The sequence below is a fragment of the Panthera tigris genome, chromosome D2 (genome assembly GCF_018350195.1).
Source record: "Panthera tigris isolate Pti1 chromosome D2, P.tigris_Pti1_mat1.1, whole genome shotgun sequence".
Classification (NCBI taxonomy): Eukaryota; Metazoa; Chordata; class Mammalia; order Carnivora; family Felidae; genus Panthera; species Panthera tigris.
In genome coordinates, this window is record NC_056670.1 from 57,823,933 (window position 1) to 57,840,232 (window position 16,300).

Here is a 16,300-nt window from a genome sequence, read left to right on the forward strand (position 1 = left end):
AGCCACCCAGGTGCCCCTAGAAGTCAATTTTGAATTGGCGTGTCACTTTGCCCCCATAGATACCATGGAAACTGGGATACACAGGCTAAAAGAAGATTATTTTAAAATTACCTCTAAACATAATTCTCTTTTATAAAAGTGTGTGTGTGTGTGTGTGTGTGCATACACACACACACACACACACATATATTTCTCCTTTAAACTGACACAAAACTGAGTGTCTTCTAAATTATTTTGTAAAAATGGCATTTTCGTTTCAAATGACTAACACTCAAAGAAGTTCACATTGGAAATTTGTGGTGATGATTTAACATTAATATTTAAATTGGTTCTAGCCTCAAATCAAGTTTTGACTTCTGTTTAACTTTTTAAATAATAAAAGCTTATCATACTTCCTTTTTTGTTATCATAAATTACTATTTATTTTTTTAATATAATTTTTTCAAAAAAATTTTGAGTATAGTTGGCACACGATGTTATGTTAGTTTCAGGTGTATGAGAAAGCTTTTTCTTGCCAACTCAACACTGAGTTCATTCTTAAACACAGGGCTTTGTCAGGCTTCCTCTCTGGACATGATCTGCTTCATGCATCAGCCTGGCACCCTCGTTCAAATCTCTTGGTTCTTCCTAAAATCTCTATACCATCACCCCTGTGTTAGCCCTCTGGTGGTCTTAGGGTTTGAGTCAATCCCAGTGAGTTTCCTGTTCTAGAAGCAGCATGTGTTTCTTCCTCTAATTTTCAGGATCATGGCTAGAAAGCGATAGTGAAATAGAGAGTAGGGAGAAGTATTTAAATGGTGAACAGGATATTGAATGTTTCTCCCTGGCTGGTGCAATAAATACAAGCACATTTATACATGTCAGATGCTCAGTCAGCCTGACATTCATTTTTTAAAATCTAAGTTCTGTTTTTCCTTCCCCATGCTGCCACTCCCTCCTTCAGCCCTGCATTTCTGGAGGTATAACTGTCCCGTGGTCTGGTCCTTCCCATCTAGGGCACTATAGCCTATGTCCCACAGCAATCCTGGATCCAGAATGGCACCTTAAAGGACAACATCCTTTTTGGATCTGAGTTGGATGAAAAGAAATACCAGCAGGTTCTGGAGGCCTGTGCCCTCCTCCCAGACTTGGAAGTGCTGCCCGGAGGAGACCTGGCCGAGATTGGAGAGAAGGTACTTGGGACACCAAGGGACCTTGAAGGGTGAAGAAATAGTAGTGGGTGGGGGGGGGTGGCAGGGAGCAAGGACGGTGAAGAAGTACATGGGAGTAAAAGAGCTGACCAATTTTGGTAGTCAGCTTGGAACAAATACCAGAAAACACAAGGGACACCTGGCCGGCTCAGTTGTATAAGCATCCAACTTCAGCTCAGGTCATGATCTCCTGGTTCATGAGATCAAGCCCTGCGTCAGGCTCTGTGCTGACGGCTCAGATCCTGATGCCCGTTTGGGATTCTGTGTCTCCTCTCTCTCTCTGCCCCTCCCCCACTCACACTTTGTATCTCTCTCTCAAAAATAAATAAAAACATTAAAAAATTAATTTAATTTTTTTTTAATTTTTTTAATGTTTATTCATTTTTTGAGAGAGAGAGAGACACACAGCATGAGTGGAGAAGGGGCAGAGAGAGGGAGACACAGAATCCGAAGCAAGCACCAGGCTCTGAATTGACAGCACAGAGCCCAATGCGGGGCTTGAACCCACAAACCGTGAGATCATGACCTGAGCCGAAGTCGGACACTTAACTGACTGAGCCACCCAGGCGCCCCACCAAAAAAAATTTTTTTAAAGAAAGCTGATGAGGCTAGGACCAGAGAGGGTAACTAACCAGAGCCTGGCCCAAGGATGACCTCGCAGATAGAGGAGCAGACGCAGGACCAGAGCTTAGGTGTCCTGACTCGACTTCTGGATGCTAGTGAGGCCTGGAGAAAGTTTCTACTACTCTGCTTCAAATACTTAGAAATTTAGTGTGACTTTCTCAGGTTATTAAATGCCTTTTTAAAAAAATACATTGTTAACGACCGTATTGTATCCATTATATGGTTAGAGTGTAATTGATTTAGAAATTCCCCATGCCTACATATTTAGGATGTTTTCAACCTTCTTTCCTATTACTAACAATGAATAGAGTAGTCTTTGAGGGACAAGAATCTTCAGCTACTAGGAGATTAATGAAGATACAGCTCTAGAATGATTTTGTTCACTATTTCAAATACACTTATTAAGTAATTACTATGTACCACACAGCATTTTAAGCGCTGGAGTTACAACCATGAATAAAATAGGGACAATCTGCCCTGGTGCAGCTCCACATTCCCATGGGGCAGGAAACAAAAATAATAAGTAAATCCTCTCATAGAAAATGGTAATTTTGGCATACGTTTCATCATTGGGCCTGAAGTAATTTATTTGAATCAAAGTTATTGATTTGTATAGAGGAACTTAGAAGGTTTTAAATCCCTTGATACCTTATTGAAGTAAATCTCTTCCTTTCCCCTCCATAATAGTCTCTGTGAAGGTGGAACTATGGAGTAGTGCTTAATAGAAATTATTTTCTTCTTCAGGGTATAAATCTCAGTGGGGGTCAGAAGCAGCGGATTAGCCTGGCCAGAGCTACCTATCAAAATTCAGACATCTACGTTCTGGATGACCCCCTGTCAGCCGTGGATGCTCATGTGGGAAAACATATTTTCAATAAGGTCTTGGGTCCCAATGGCCTATTGAAAGGCAAGGTGAGAAATTACTTAACGCAATGAAGACATTGGGGTAGGGATTGGGGACACATCTCCTAGGACTGCTGCTGTCCTGAAGCATGTATTTACCTCCCCTACCCACCAACATACCACCAAGGCTGCTGAGGAGATACAGTGTCAGACTGGTCTTTCAGGAGATGACCCATGACAGCTCCCATCTTGAGGTCATAGCTTATGCTAGAACTGGCTAATTTGAACATTATTCTGTGGCTCCGATGACATTGATCCTCCTAGGATGATTGGTTGTGATGGAAAGCACTCTGAGATCTGTGGTATAACAAGATTATAGTTGGTCTTTGCCCCCAGTTCCTGACACAGAGCTCCAAACACTTGGAATTTCCTGAGTAATACTAGGAGTGTTTTTTGTTCATAAGCCTAGAAAGAGACTTAGGGTGCAGCCCTTAGATAGCCTCAGGACTGGGCTGTTCAAGAGAAAGCCCAAGTGGGACACCTGGGTGGCTCAATCAGTTAAGCGTCTGACTTTGGCTCAGGTTATAATCTCATAGCCCATGAGTTCGAGCCCTGCATCAGTCTCTCTGCTGTCAGTGCAGAGCCTACTTCAGATCCTCTGTGCTCCTCTCTCTTTCTGCTCCTCCCCACCATGCTCGCTGGTGAGTGCTCTCTCTCTCTCTCCCATAAACAAACAAACAAACAAACAAACTTTAAAAAAGAGAGTGAGAAAGCCCAAGTGATGGGTGGGTTGGAACTTTCAGGCCTCTGGGGAGGGAAGCAAGGGCTGAAGATTGGATTATAAAAATTTGTGAGCAGTGGGATCCAGAGGGCTTCTGGGTTGGTGAACACATTAAGGTGCTGAGAGGGAGGCTGTGGGCATGGAAGCTCCACAGGTGAGTCCCACACCCCCACAGCCTGCCCTCTGCATTTCTTCTGTTGACTGTTCTTGAGTTGTATTCTTTATGAGAAACCAACAAACAAGTAAAGTGTGTTCTGGAGATCGATGAGCCATTCTAATAAATTACTGATCATGAGAAAGGGGCTTTATGGCTAGTTGGTTAGAAGTAAGGGTGGCCCAAGTCATGCAAATTGCCTCTGAAGTCGGTCAGTCTCATAGGACCAAGCCCTTCAGCTGTGGGGTTTGTGCTAATTCTAGGTAGTCAGTGTCAGAATTGAATTGCTGAACACCTAGCTGGTGTCGGAGAATTGGTTGGAGTCAGAAAACATCCCAGAGGACCCAATAACTCACCTTGCTGGTGGGACATAGGTCATCCCACAGGTTTTAGAGCTCTGCTCTGAAAAGGCACTTTCCTGGAACCCTTGCAGGATGTGGGAATGTGGGGATAAAATAGAACTAACATTTTTTTTGTGTATTCATGATGCCCCAGGCCTGTGCTAAGCACTTTGATTGTGATGCCTTATTCGACTTTCACAATGCCCCCATGAGAGAGTACAGATAAAGTGGCCAGAGCAAGTCACTAGAGCTAGTGGTAGGTGAAGGCTAGACTTTCCTTACCATGGGCAAGTTAGCCCATTTGCCCTGACACAGTGGGCTGAATGGGGGAGGGGCTGGCAGAGCCCTTTGTGGCTTTGAATGTGTCCCTCACCAACAGCAAGTGTACAATGAGGGCTGACAGTAACATCTCCCTCAGTATTGGGCAGTAAAACTCCATCTGTGTGTGGCCTGTTCCCTTCAAGACTTCTTGATTGCTGCTAGTCAGGGTAGGTGGGCTGCCGTCCCACTGAGGCCCTTTGCTTCTCTTGGATCAGTAAGTCAACAGGAACTCACTCTCCCTTCTATTTCTGGTTCTGTCTCCTGTCCGAATGGCCTTTGGCTCCATTCATTCATGAACTATATACCACCCTGTGCCTGGTTTGTTGCAAAGACTGGGCGTGCACAGATGAAAAGGTCTGTCCTTGCTCTCAAGTTCAGTTGGTTAGCTGGTTAGTGGAAGGGGAAATTAGCTAGTTATTTCCTTAGTTTAGGATGCATCTGTTATATTGATAGGCTTGGATCTCAAGTGACATTCCTAAGCTCTCAGGAAGCTGGAAGAATGTGTGTAGGGCAAACCTTGCTGTCACTACAGGCAAATAACACTATATCCACAAGGACCAGAGTCTCCCCTTACACATAGGGTCTGGTGTTAGGATGAGGCACTGGGAAGGAAAGAAAAAAGTAAAAGAGGTCAAGTGTTCAGGGCTGTTTTGAAACAGAGCCCTAAAATGAATTTAAATGACTGTTTTTTCCTTCCCTCCCACCCCCAGAGCAAGCCAAAGAAGGCAGACATTCTGGGTAGTTGGAAGTTAGCTACTCATAGTTGGCAGGAAGAAGTTACTTCCTTTCCTTTTTAAGAGCAAGCCAAGGATGGTGGTGGACAGAGGGGCTCACAGAAGGAAGGTGGTGGCACCACTTACTGTTGTTTTTTTCAGACTCGACTCTTGATTACACATAGCATTCGCTTTCTTCCCCAAGTGGATGAGATTGTGGTTCTGGGGAATGGCACCATCCTGGAGAAGGGATCCTACAGCACTCTGCTGGCCAAGAAAGGATTGTTTGCTAAGATTCTGAAGACATCCACAAAACAGATGGGTCTTGAAGGAGAGGCCACAGGTATGTAAGGAGGACTGGAACAGGATAAAGCTTGGGTATGGGAAGGGTAGAAGTGATAAACTGATACTGACTGCCTGAACTATGCAGTATCCAGTGAGTTCAATTTGGAAGTGAATTATCCAGAGATCCAAAATCTATTCTTTCTGTATTTTATGTCTCTGTAAAGAAACACAGACACAGAAATTCTGTGCCTGAGCCAAACTAGGGGCTCATCCTGCTCAGCTCGTCTCCACCATGCAATCGAAGAACACTCTTTAGAAGGGTATGACTGAAGATTTGGGGTGATTAGTCCCTGTGGAAGAAAGACTAGTAGCATCAGGCACCCCCTTTTAAGGATGCTGTACTTCTGTTGACTCAAATCACACATCCCACCCCACCTACCCTAAATCTGCTAAAACCACTTCCTGGACAGCTTCATAGACTGGTACTAATAGTGTACTGAAACATTCTTGATAAGGCCTAACAAAGGGCATCTTGACTAATATACCAAAAACCACTGGGTGTTTTGAACCAGGAAGAATCGTGGCAGTTGCATAGTCTCACAGTACACCACAGGAATAGCCCCTAATACCACCACCATTGGGGTCATCGATTAGCTCTAGTCAGCAATGGAGCCCTGATCCCTGGGGACCCTCCCAAGAATCTGCCAGTAGTAGTCCTGCACGTAGTTCTGGATATCTGCTTTGGGTAGCAGTCACCAGCAGTAGGTCAAGCCTTAGAAAGCAAGATCTGAAGGGTGCATTCCACAAGTCAGTCAGAAAAGGAGGTAGTTACAGAGCCTGCAAGTGAGAACTCATTCAGGCCTTGAGGTCAGGACACATGATGGTTCAAACCCACCCCAGGGAGCACGAGAGATGGAAAGAAAAGCCTGAACCATAAAGTCTGTGAGTATTAAGTCTTTAGACATGGTTTTCTTTTGTTCTTTGAACATATTTATAATAGTTGATTTAAAGTCTTTCTCTGGTAAGCCCAATGCCTGTGCTTCCCTAGGTACAGTTTCTGTTGACTGCTTTTTTTCCTGTGTATGGTCCCATACTTTCTTCCTTTGCGTGTCTCACAATTTTTTGTTGAAAACTGCTCAGGGCAGGATAGGGTAGGAGTGATAAACTGTCAAGTGTTGGAGGGATAGGACAGGAGCAAAGAACAGGATGATATGGGTGACAGGGTTGGGAGCTATCCCAGGAGACTGGGACAGGGGCACTGGGAACCAGCAGAAAGGAAGAAGTCGGAACTTTTCATTAGCCTTTACGTGCTCCAGGCACTGGCCTGGAGAAAGCAAAAATCACCTGCCTGGGCAGTGAAGGCCCCAAGCCAAAGGGCAGTGTCAGATGCTTTTTTCCCTTAATTTATTGCTCAACTACATCAACATGAGGTGCCTGGGTAGTTTTCTTGTGCTAAGTCCAGACTTTTTTTTTGCCGCAATCTGAGTTTCATGGATTCTGCCATGATCTGAGTTTCCAGATGGCCCCTTTGAAGAATCCTATCCTCTATGTAAAGGTCAGTTTGTAAAACAGCTCATCAAGCCTTTGTCAATCAAGGTAAACATTGAGTAATTATTTCTGAGCAATGCCTGGCATGCTGTTGTTGGCAAGGGGTAGACCATGACATGGTAGAATGAAGGGAAAGGCAGGAGGGCAAGGGTGACCTGTGTCAATATTGGCTTGGTTTATTATTTTCTTTCTTTCTTTTTTAAGTATTTTATTTATTTTTGAGAGAGACAGTGTGAGCAGGGGAGGGGCAGAGAGAGGGGGAGACACAGAATCCGAAGCAGGCTCCAGGTTCTGAGCTGTCAGCACAGAGTCTGACATGGGGCTCAAACCCATGAACGGTGAGATCATGACCTGAGCCGAAGTCAGTTGCTTCACCAACTAAGCCACCCAGGTGCAACCCCCCCTTTTTAAAAATTGTATACTCTTTTCTTAATTAGCTGCCATAACAAAACACTACAAACTGGCTCAAACAACAGACATTTATTGTCTCATGGTTCTGGACGCTAGAAGTCCAAAATCAATCCATAGGATTGGTTCCTTCCGAAGGCGACAGGGGAAGAACATGTTCCAGGACTCTCTCCTAGCTTCTGGGGGTTTGTTGATAATCTTTGGCATTTTTGGTTTGAAGACCCATCACATCAATCTCTGCCTTCATCCTCACATGCTATTCTCCCTTGTGTGCATCAATTCCAAGTTTCCCCTTTTTATAAAAACATCAGATCTAATGCATTAGGGGCTTATCCCACTCCAGTCTGACCTCATCTTAACTAATTACATCTACAATGATCCTATTACCAAATAAAGTCACATTCTGAGGTAGTGGAGGTTAGGATTTCAACGTATGGATTTGGTGGGGGACACAAGTCACTCTATCATGTCTGTTCTCTGTCATCCCCAAATTCACATCTTTTTTGTGTCCAAAATACATTCACACCATCCCAGCATCCCCAATGTGTTAATCATTCCAGTATCTCCTCTAAGTCCAAAATCTCCTCCAAATGTCAATTTGAAGTCCCAAATTTTATCCTCTCCTCACTCAAATCAGTTGTGGGTGAGACCCAGAGTCTTGGGGCAAAACTCCTCTCCATCTGACAAGCTATAAAACCAGACAGGTTATCTGCTTCAATGGCAAGACCAGCATTAGGATAGACATTCCCATTCCAAAAAGGAAAGATGGTCATGAATCCCAAGCAAATCCCAAATCTAGCAGGGTCAATTCCACCAGATTTTAAGGTTTGATGATAGTCTTCTTTGGTCTGATGCTATCTGTTCTTTAGGCTCAACCTGGGCTGGTGGTTCCACCCTCTGGAACTGAGGGGTAGTCAACCCCAGGGTCATTTTTCCCTTTTCTTGAAGGATAACACATGTTCACGGCTGGATAGTTCTATTGGTACGTTTTCTGCCTGTAGAATCCTAGAAGTCTGACCATATTCCTTCATTTAGTCCTGCCTCTGTCCCCTACAGTCCAAGCTGGCAGCTTTTGTGGTAAAATGGTTGATTGGATTAAGTCACACACTTAATCTCTTTAGTAAATCTGCTGTTGAGTCTTTCTAATGGATTTTTCATTTTAGTTACTGTACTTTTCTAGAATTTCTATTTTTTTCTTAATTTGATCTTTTTTGATCTCTATTTGATGGGAACTCATTTTCATACTTTAGATCTTTAGACATGGTTTTCTTTTGTTCTTTGAACATATTTATAATAGTTGATTTAAAGTTTTTCTCTGGTAAGCCCAATGCCTGTGCTTCCCTAGGTACAGTTTCTGTTGACTGCTTTTTTTCCTGTGTATGGTCTCATGCTTTCTTCCTTTGCGTGTCTCACAATTTTTTGTTGAAAACTGGTCACTTTAAATAATACAACTCTGGAAATAAGATTTTTCCTCTGCCAGGGTTTGTTGTTCCTCCTGTTGAATTTCCTTAACTAATTCTTACTAAATCTGCATTCTTTGTCGTGTGTGGCCAATGAAGTCTCTGCTTGGGTGGTCAGCTAATGATTAGAGATTTCTTTAAGGGCCTGGAACCAATAAGTCACTCAGCCTTTTCTGAGAGGCTTTGTGTGTGTGTGTGTGTGTGTGTGTGTGTGTATGTGTGTGTGTGTGTGTGTGTGTGTGTGTGTGTGTGTGTGTGTGAGAGTGGGGGGGGGGGGAGGGAGTGTCCTTAACACTCCAGTAGGCAATTTACAATTCTGCTTCACCTTTTGTTTCTTGCTTGCCCAGAGTAGCCAGAGGTGAGAGTAGGGCCTTCTCCAGTCTCTCTGGAGCATGTGTGCAGCCCTGCCCATGTGTATCGGATTCTAGATTGCCAGGGGTATATTAAAGATATCAAAGCTCCCTAAGGATATCTTGTTCCCCAGCTTTTCCTTTTAAGTTTTTGTTTAGCTACTTATTTGCCCCAACTGTTATCACCATCTCAGGCAGCTGTGATGTTACACAATTGTTGCCGATTGCTGACTCCAAGTCAGGTCCAACAAAGACAAGCCCTGTGCATGGGGTTTTCTAGGGAACTGCCAGACAGGTCAAATAATGATGGTTCTCTAGGAGTTGAAATCGGTAACCAAAGGGTTAGTGGGACTTAGTAAGCACAACTACAACTCTTTACCCAGGCCTTTTTCATTTGCCCTTAAATTTTCTTGACTCTACTTTGTGGAGGCAAATGTGAAGCTTGCCCTCCTGTCTTTTTGGTATCCTCTCAAACCCTTTCCTTGCTTTATACTCAATGGCTCAGTGATTGTCTTTGCTGCATGTTGGGCAGACAGACTTGAGTTCAGTTACAGGATGAGGCTTTGGGAGAATTTTGAACACTTTCTGTTCCCTCCAGCAGCCAGGAGGCTGCTGCTATTTGTGGTTACCATGTTTGTGAGGCTATTAGTATTCTAGGCTATAGCAGATCTGAGGAGAGAGGATTGGGGGTAAATTAAACTATCACAAAGCTTATTGTTCTTACTGGGATTTAGCCATTTTTCTTAATAAATGTTCCTTGGATTGTTGCAAGCCTTTGGTTAATTGCAGAGTTAGGAAAAAAGTTTAACAATATTTTGCCAGTATTCTCACTGCTTTATGGAGTTATCAATTTCCAGAGGTCTTTACCATTGCCACTGATGTCCAGGCTGTTTTACATTTTATTTATTTTATTTTCAATTTTAAAAATGTATTCTTTATTTGCAGCATATGTTTTTAAAGTGTTTTAAATTCACAAAAGTTTGTAAAGTTATTTGAATTTCAAGAAGAGCATTTTTTTTTTTTAACGTTTATTTATTTTTGAGACAGAGAGAGACAGAGCATGAACAGGGGAGGGTCAGAGAGAGGGAGACACAGAATCTGAAACAGGCTCCAGGCTCTGAGCTGTCAGCACAGAGCCCGATGCGGGGCTCAAACTCACGGACCGCGAGATCATGACCTGAGCTGAAGTCGGCCGCTTAACCGACTGAGCCACCCAGGTGCCCCAAGAAGAGCATTTTTAATTTATACTCCCCTTTCTAGTAAATTCTGGGAATTAGGACTCCTCTGCTTATCTACTATAACCTTAAAAGTTCTTTCTTTGCTGCAAAAGAACTGAGAAGCTTCTGGGAATATTTTTCTCCTTTTTACCATTTTCTCTTCCACTAGAACATTAACTCATCTCTCCTTTATCCTTGTATTTCTCAGCTATTAGAGATACTAATAAGTAATAGTTCTGAAGCAAAATATTCCAGCCTGTGTATACATTTGTGGTCTCTTGCTAAAGGGCCAGCTAGATCAGAAAGAACTCTTCCTTGTTCATAGAATTCAGACAGCTCTATGTCGCCACCTCCCTAACCTTTGATGTGTCTCCTAGTCAATGAGGACAGTGAAGAAGATGACTGTGGGCTGATGCCCAGTGTGGAGGAAATCCCTGAGGAGGTGGCCTCCTTGACCATGAGAAGAGAGAACAGCCTTCATCGAACACTTAGTCACAGGTTGGTCATCTATTCAGCTGGCAGCCCTTGTCATCACTTCCATATTTCCATCTGATCATTCTCTTTTTCTCTGTGGGCTTGTCCTGAGGGAGTGGACACCGGGGACACTCCCAGCTCTTCCTTTGTTTCTTTGTATGGAGAGCAGGGGCGGGGTGGGGTGTTTCCCTATGGCCATGTGTTCTGAAATGCACTTTGATGTTAGCAGAGCGACTGTGACATCTGTTTGCAACAAGACCCCCCGGATGCATCTGTGCGTCCTCAAGAATGCTTTCCTCCTCTCTCTTTCTCAGTTCTAGGTCCAGTAGCAGGCACCGGAAATCCCTAAAAAACTCTTTGAAAACTCGGAATGTGAATACCCTGAAGGAGGAGGAAGAACTAGTGAAAGGACAAAAACTAATTAAGAAGGAATTCATACAAACTGGAAAGGTGAAGGCCACAATAAAAAGTACAATTTGAGGTGATCTAAGGCTTGGGATCTGAACATTTTAAAGTTTGGTGACTTGAATACATATCTACAGGCGGGATATGTCTTATGTGCTTTGCAAATCTTCAGCTTCATCATTGAAATGTTAGTAGAGGCTTTGGGCTTTCTATCAAATCCTATTTCCAAGAATGACAGGTTTCCTGTGAACATCCTCATACCACATTGCATAAGTAATTCCATTCTGATATGTGGAGGGAACAACAAAACTGCTTTGAGATGCAATTCTTGGAGCCAGAAAACACTAAGTCGATCTGAGAGCACACAATTCAAATTAATAAAACTTAAAAACAAGGTCTTAAGTTTAAGGTCTTAATTTAAATCCAAATTACTAAAAACAAGCTCCAAGGTCTGCAGTATACCCTCCATCCCACTCTGTTGTGTCTGTGTTGTTGTTCTCCCACTCTATTTTGATATCTTTCTCTCTTAATTGTATCTAGAAGATCATTAATAATGTGATATTATTTACCCCACATTGTATTTCAGCATCCATTAGTATCCTGGCCTAATGCAGAAATTGTGACCACAGATTACCAAATTTTGCTACCTGCTATCCACTTTTCCAGGGGACTCCACTCCCCCTTGTGATTGGTATTCTAGGTAACTACTCACCAAAAGCCGTTAGGATTTCTAATACTGAGGGTGGGTGCTTTTCAGGTGAAGCTGTCCATCTACCTGAAATACCTGCGAGCCATGGGATTGTGTTTGATATTCTTCATCATCATTGCCTATGTGATCAATGCTGTGGCTTATATTGGATCCAACCTCTGGCTCAGTGCTTGGACCAATGACTCTAAAACCTATAATGGCACTAACTATCCAGCCTCACAGAGGGACCTGAGAGTTGGCGTCTATGGAGCTCTGGGATTGGTACAAGGTACGTCTGATGGCTATACCAGCCACCTCTTACAGAATCTGCCTGGTCTGTGTACTTTGTCTAGACTCAGGGAAGAAATTGCCATCGTGTCCTTGGCACAGGTCTTCAGGGATCCCTGTGCATAGTACTGACTAAACTGGTTCCATTTTTAGGTGTGTTTATGCTCCTAGGAAATCTTTGCAGTGCCTGTGCTTCCACTCACGCGTCAAACATCCTTCACAAGCAACTGCTAACCAATATCCTTCGAGCACCCATGAGTTTTTTTGACACAACACCCACAGGCCGGATTGTGAACAGGTTCGCTGGTGTAAGTATCTAAAGGGCTGTACGATGTTGTGTTTTAGGATCTTTCCACTGTGAACAGGGAAAGAATTCTCCTATCCCCCTAGGCAACAGTATACAGTTATAGTTCTTTTGTCCACTTAGCATGTAAATGTTTATTGAGCACCTTGTGTGAGGTCCCAAGGATCCTGGGGATATAGAGATGAAAAGCTCTGGCCCTTTAAGAGCTCACCATCTAGTGAGGGAGACAGTCAAGGAAATAAAGGAGTATGACAGGACACAATAAAACCAATAACAACATGTGTATATAGTGCTGTTCTGGGAGTACAAAACAGTGACAGAGCAAAGAGGTACTAGCTCATCCTGGTGACAAAGCGGGAAATGTCAGAAAATGTGAGACTTAAGTCATAAAAGGAACTTAGCCAGGGAGATATGGTGGGGGGAGGGGGGTTGGCAGTAGAAGAAAAATGAGAGGGATTATCCTGCAGAGGGAAAAACACATGTAAAACACAATCACTGGCTATGATGGTCCATAAAAGAGAAAACAGAATAACCCTTTGCTTGGTCTCTGCTCCATTCCTATTCTATCTTTGGTACTTTAAGATAAGTAAACGAAGTCTGGATTATGGAAAAGAGCCACCTATAATTTTAATAAAGTTCTAAAACATTATTTCCATGTACTGCAGATCCGGGAACGCTTAGCATTCATTTATTCAACGGTATTTATCGAGCAGCTGGTATGAGCCAAGGACTGTATGAGGCGCTGGAATGCTTAATAAATGATAAGATCATAGATGGCTGTCTTCCAAGAGCCAAGCCCAACCCATGATTCTTCATGCATTTGAGATGGAGATTTTAGGAACAGAGGCAGAAATCAAGTAATTCTAATAGTCGACTGTCATCAGCACGCTTTTAGTCTTCTTGTTTGTAGAAAAGGGAGCACATTTTTCACACTGTCTGAGTAGCTTTAGACCCTTATCTTTTTGGCCTCAGAACAGACACAAAGGCCAGCCCACAGCTAAGTTCTGGGACATCGTAGCTGCTTTAAAACTGGACAAGTTGACTGGTCTCCATTTATCACTTTCCTCTGGGACAAATATGGTGAGCATGATGTCATTGGAGACAACTTCAAGTGGGTTTTCTGCTCTTTAATAAAACCTAAAAAAACATACTATTTTATGTTAGGTTGTTAGGTTAGTTATGTTAGTTAGTTATGTTAGTTTTTTAGTTATTTTATTCATTTTATTTTATTTTTAATGTTTATTTTTGAGAGAGAGAGACAGAGTGCGACCAGAGGAGGTGCAGAGAAGGAGGGAGACACAGAATCCAAAGAAGGCTCCAGGCTCTGACCTGATGTGGGGTTGAACCCATGAGCCGTGAGATCATGACTCGAGCTGAAGTTGGACGCTTAACTGACTGAGCCACCCAGGTGCCCCTATTTTATTTTATTTCATTTTAAAACAGGCTCCATGCCAAATGTGGGGCTTGAACTCACAACCCTGAGATCAAGAGTCCCATGCTGTACTGACTGAACCAGCCAGATGCCCCAAAGAGCATGCAATTTTATTTTATTTTAAAAAAATTTTAACACTTATTTTTGAGAGACAGAGACAGAGCATGAGCAGGGGAGGGGCAGAGAGACAGGGAGACACAGAATCTGAAGCAGGCTCCAGGCTCCAAGCTGTCAGCACAGAGCGCGATGCAGGGCTCAAACTCGTGAACTGCGAGATCATGACCTGAGCTGAAGTCAGATGCTTAACCAACTGAGCCATCTAGACACCCTGGGCATGCAATTTTAAATGGGGAGATTTCTCACAGGAATTTTGCAAAGATTGCACACTCTTTTCTGATGTTGTAATATATATTTATTACATGGAATATATGGGTGTGTGTGTGTGTATGTGTATATATATATATATATATATGTGTGTGTGTGTGTGTGTGTGTGTGTATATATATGGAATATATAAAACATGGAATGCTTGGGGGCGCCTGGGTGGCTCAGTCGGTTAAGCGGCCGACTTCAGCTCAGGTCACGATCTCGCGGTCCGTGAGTTCGAGCCCCGCGTCGGGCTCTGGGCTGATGGCTCAGAGCCTGGAGCCAGCTTCCAATTCTGTGTCTCCCTCTCTCTCTGCCCCTCCCCCGTTCATGCTCTGTCTCTCTCTGTCTCAAAAATAAATAAACGTTAAAAAAAAAAAATTTAAAAAAAACCCAAAAAACATGGAATGCTTGTTATGTGCCAGGTTAATTATATTTATATATACTATATATATGTATAAGTATATATATATATATATATATGTATAATTATATATGTATTATATATAACCATATATAAATATAAATATAAATAAATATAAAATTATATGTATATAATTAATCTTCTGAAAAAGAATGCAGAGACCTTACTGTGAGTTAGGCAACTGTCATATTTTGCTAACTGCTTTTGCATGAAAAAGGAAACTGTCATTGACTATATGGTGAGTTTTGTGGGGAAAGGGAGCTCATACCTATAAAGGAGAGTTTGATTTAGAGTCCTCTGGAATAGATGGCTGAGCCCTTAAGAGGTGAAGGGAGAGGATGGAAGAAAGAAAGTGGGAGAATCTATGCCAGTAAAGGACAAAAAGTAATCTGTATAGAACTGATAGCTGGTAAGGATTTCTTTTTTTCTGCCAATCCTGGACATATAGTTATTTGCATTCTGATAGGACTCTGAGAAGGTAAATTAGACTCAGTCATTCAGGACTCTTGGGAAACTGTTATCCCTTACCCAGTTTGGGACACTCCAGAGATAATTTGAACTCACCTTGATACTCACATATTACTAATGCTAAAATCCATATAATCTAAGAAATGTAAGTAAGGGAAGCCCAAAGTATAAGTCAGACTTCCTGTGTATACTGAACCATTATCCATCTGTCCATCCATCCACCCATCCATCTATCCATTTGTTCATTTATTCAACATGACATGAAGGCAATATGGCAGTAAGACCGATTTGTCACCTCTGGGTTACTTGGTTAGAACACTGGCCAGGCGAGTGTCACATTTGACCTCCACCTCCCTCTCCTCATGAAGCTCTCTGCTCAGCAGAGAAAACAGCTTGCCAGGTAGATGATGATTCTTCAGTCAAGGGTCGGTGACAAGGCTTGTTGACTGGAGGCTTCAAACAGAAGGAATGCTTGTTATGTGCCAGGTTCTATTCTAGGTACTGAATGGAATTAGGACCTGTGTAAAGTTAAATTAAATTGAATTGGCTCAGTTAGAGGAGGATTTACCTGTAAGTCTCTATTAGCTTACAATGATTATGAATGGTTTAATAAATTTGACAAGTGAGAATTTCACTGAGAAGAGTGAAAACCTTTACCAAGTCTGTTGAAAAAAGTGAAGGGTGACTGCCATATCTGTTTGGAAGGATTTAGAAAGATGAAGAAATTACAGAAGTGATATTGGTTATTGGGATGAGCAGAAAAGTGTATTGCAAATGAATACCATGAAATGATTAAATGAAGGACTCACTGGGAACCCAGAATCCAACAATTCCCCTGCTGGAGTCAGGAAGATGGAAGATGTCCTAGTAACCTATTTGCATAGCATTCTTCTAATTTATGTGTTCCTAGGATATCTCCACGGTGGATGACACCCTCCCCTTGTCCCTGCGAAGCTGGATACTGTGCTTCCTGGCAATCATCAGCACCCTTGTCATGATCTGCATAGCCACTCCCATCTTTATCACCATCATCATTCCCCTTGGCATCATTTATACATTTGTGCAGGTAGGTTCAAAAAGACCTGGGTGTCCTTTCCTCTCTACTTACAAAAGCCCAGGCTCCCTCCTGAGAATCTTCTCTTTTGTTTATTGCTAGTCATTCAGTCCTCTCTAGCATCTTTGTCACTTAGTCCTATATTGACATACTGAGGAGTCC

General features: G+C 42.7%; 1 protein-coding gene across 1 annotated transcript in view; it reads left to right on the plus strand.

Moving 5' to 3' along the window:
• The window catches only part of ABCC2 (ATP binding cassette subfamily C member 2), a 64,829-nt gene that overhangs the window by 38,313 nt on the left and 10,216 nt on the right, over positions 1 to 16,300 (plus strand). Inside the window, exons 17-24 of the mRNA XM_015536686.2 lie at positions 996 to 1,172; positions 2,559 to 2,726; positions 5,130 to 5,310; positions 10,613 to 10,733; positions 11,024 to 11,159; positions 11,872 to 12,091; positions 12,244 to 12,398; positions 15,995 to 16,150. Coding sequence (XP_015392172.1) covers positions 996 to 1,172; positions 2,559 to 2,726; positions 5,130 to 5,310; positions 10,613 to 10,733; positions 11,024 to 11,159; positions 11,872 to 12,091; positions 12,244 to 12,398; positions 15,995 to 16,150 — 1,314 coding nt within the window. The remainder of the gene's footprint in view (positions 1 to 995; positions 1,173 to 2,558; positions 2,727 to 5,129; positions 5,311 to 10,612; positions 10,734 to 11,023; positions 11,160 to 11,871; positions 12,092 to 12,243; positions 12,399 to 15,994; positions 16,151 to 16,300) is intronic.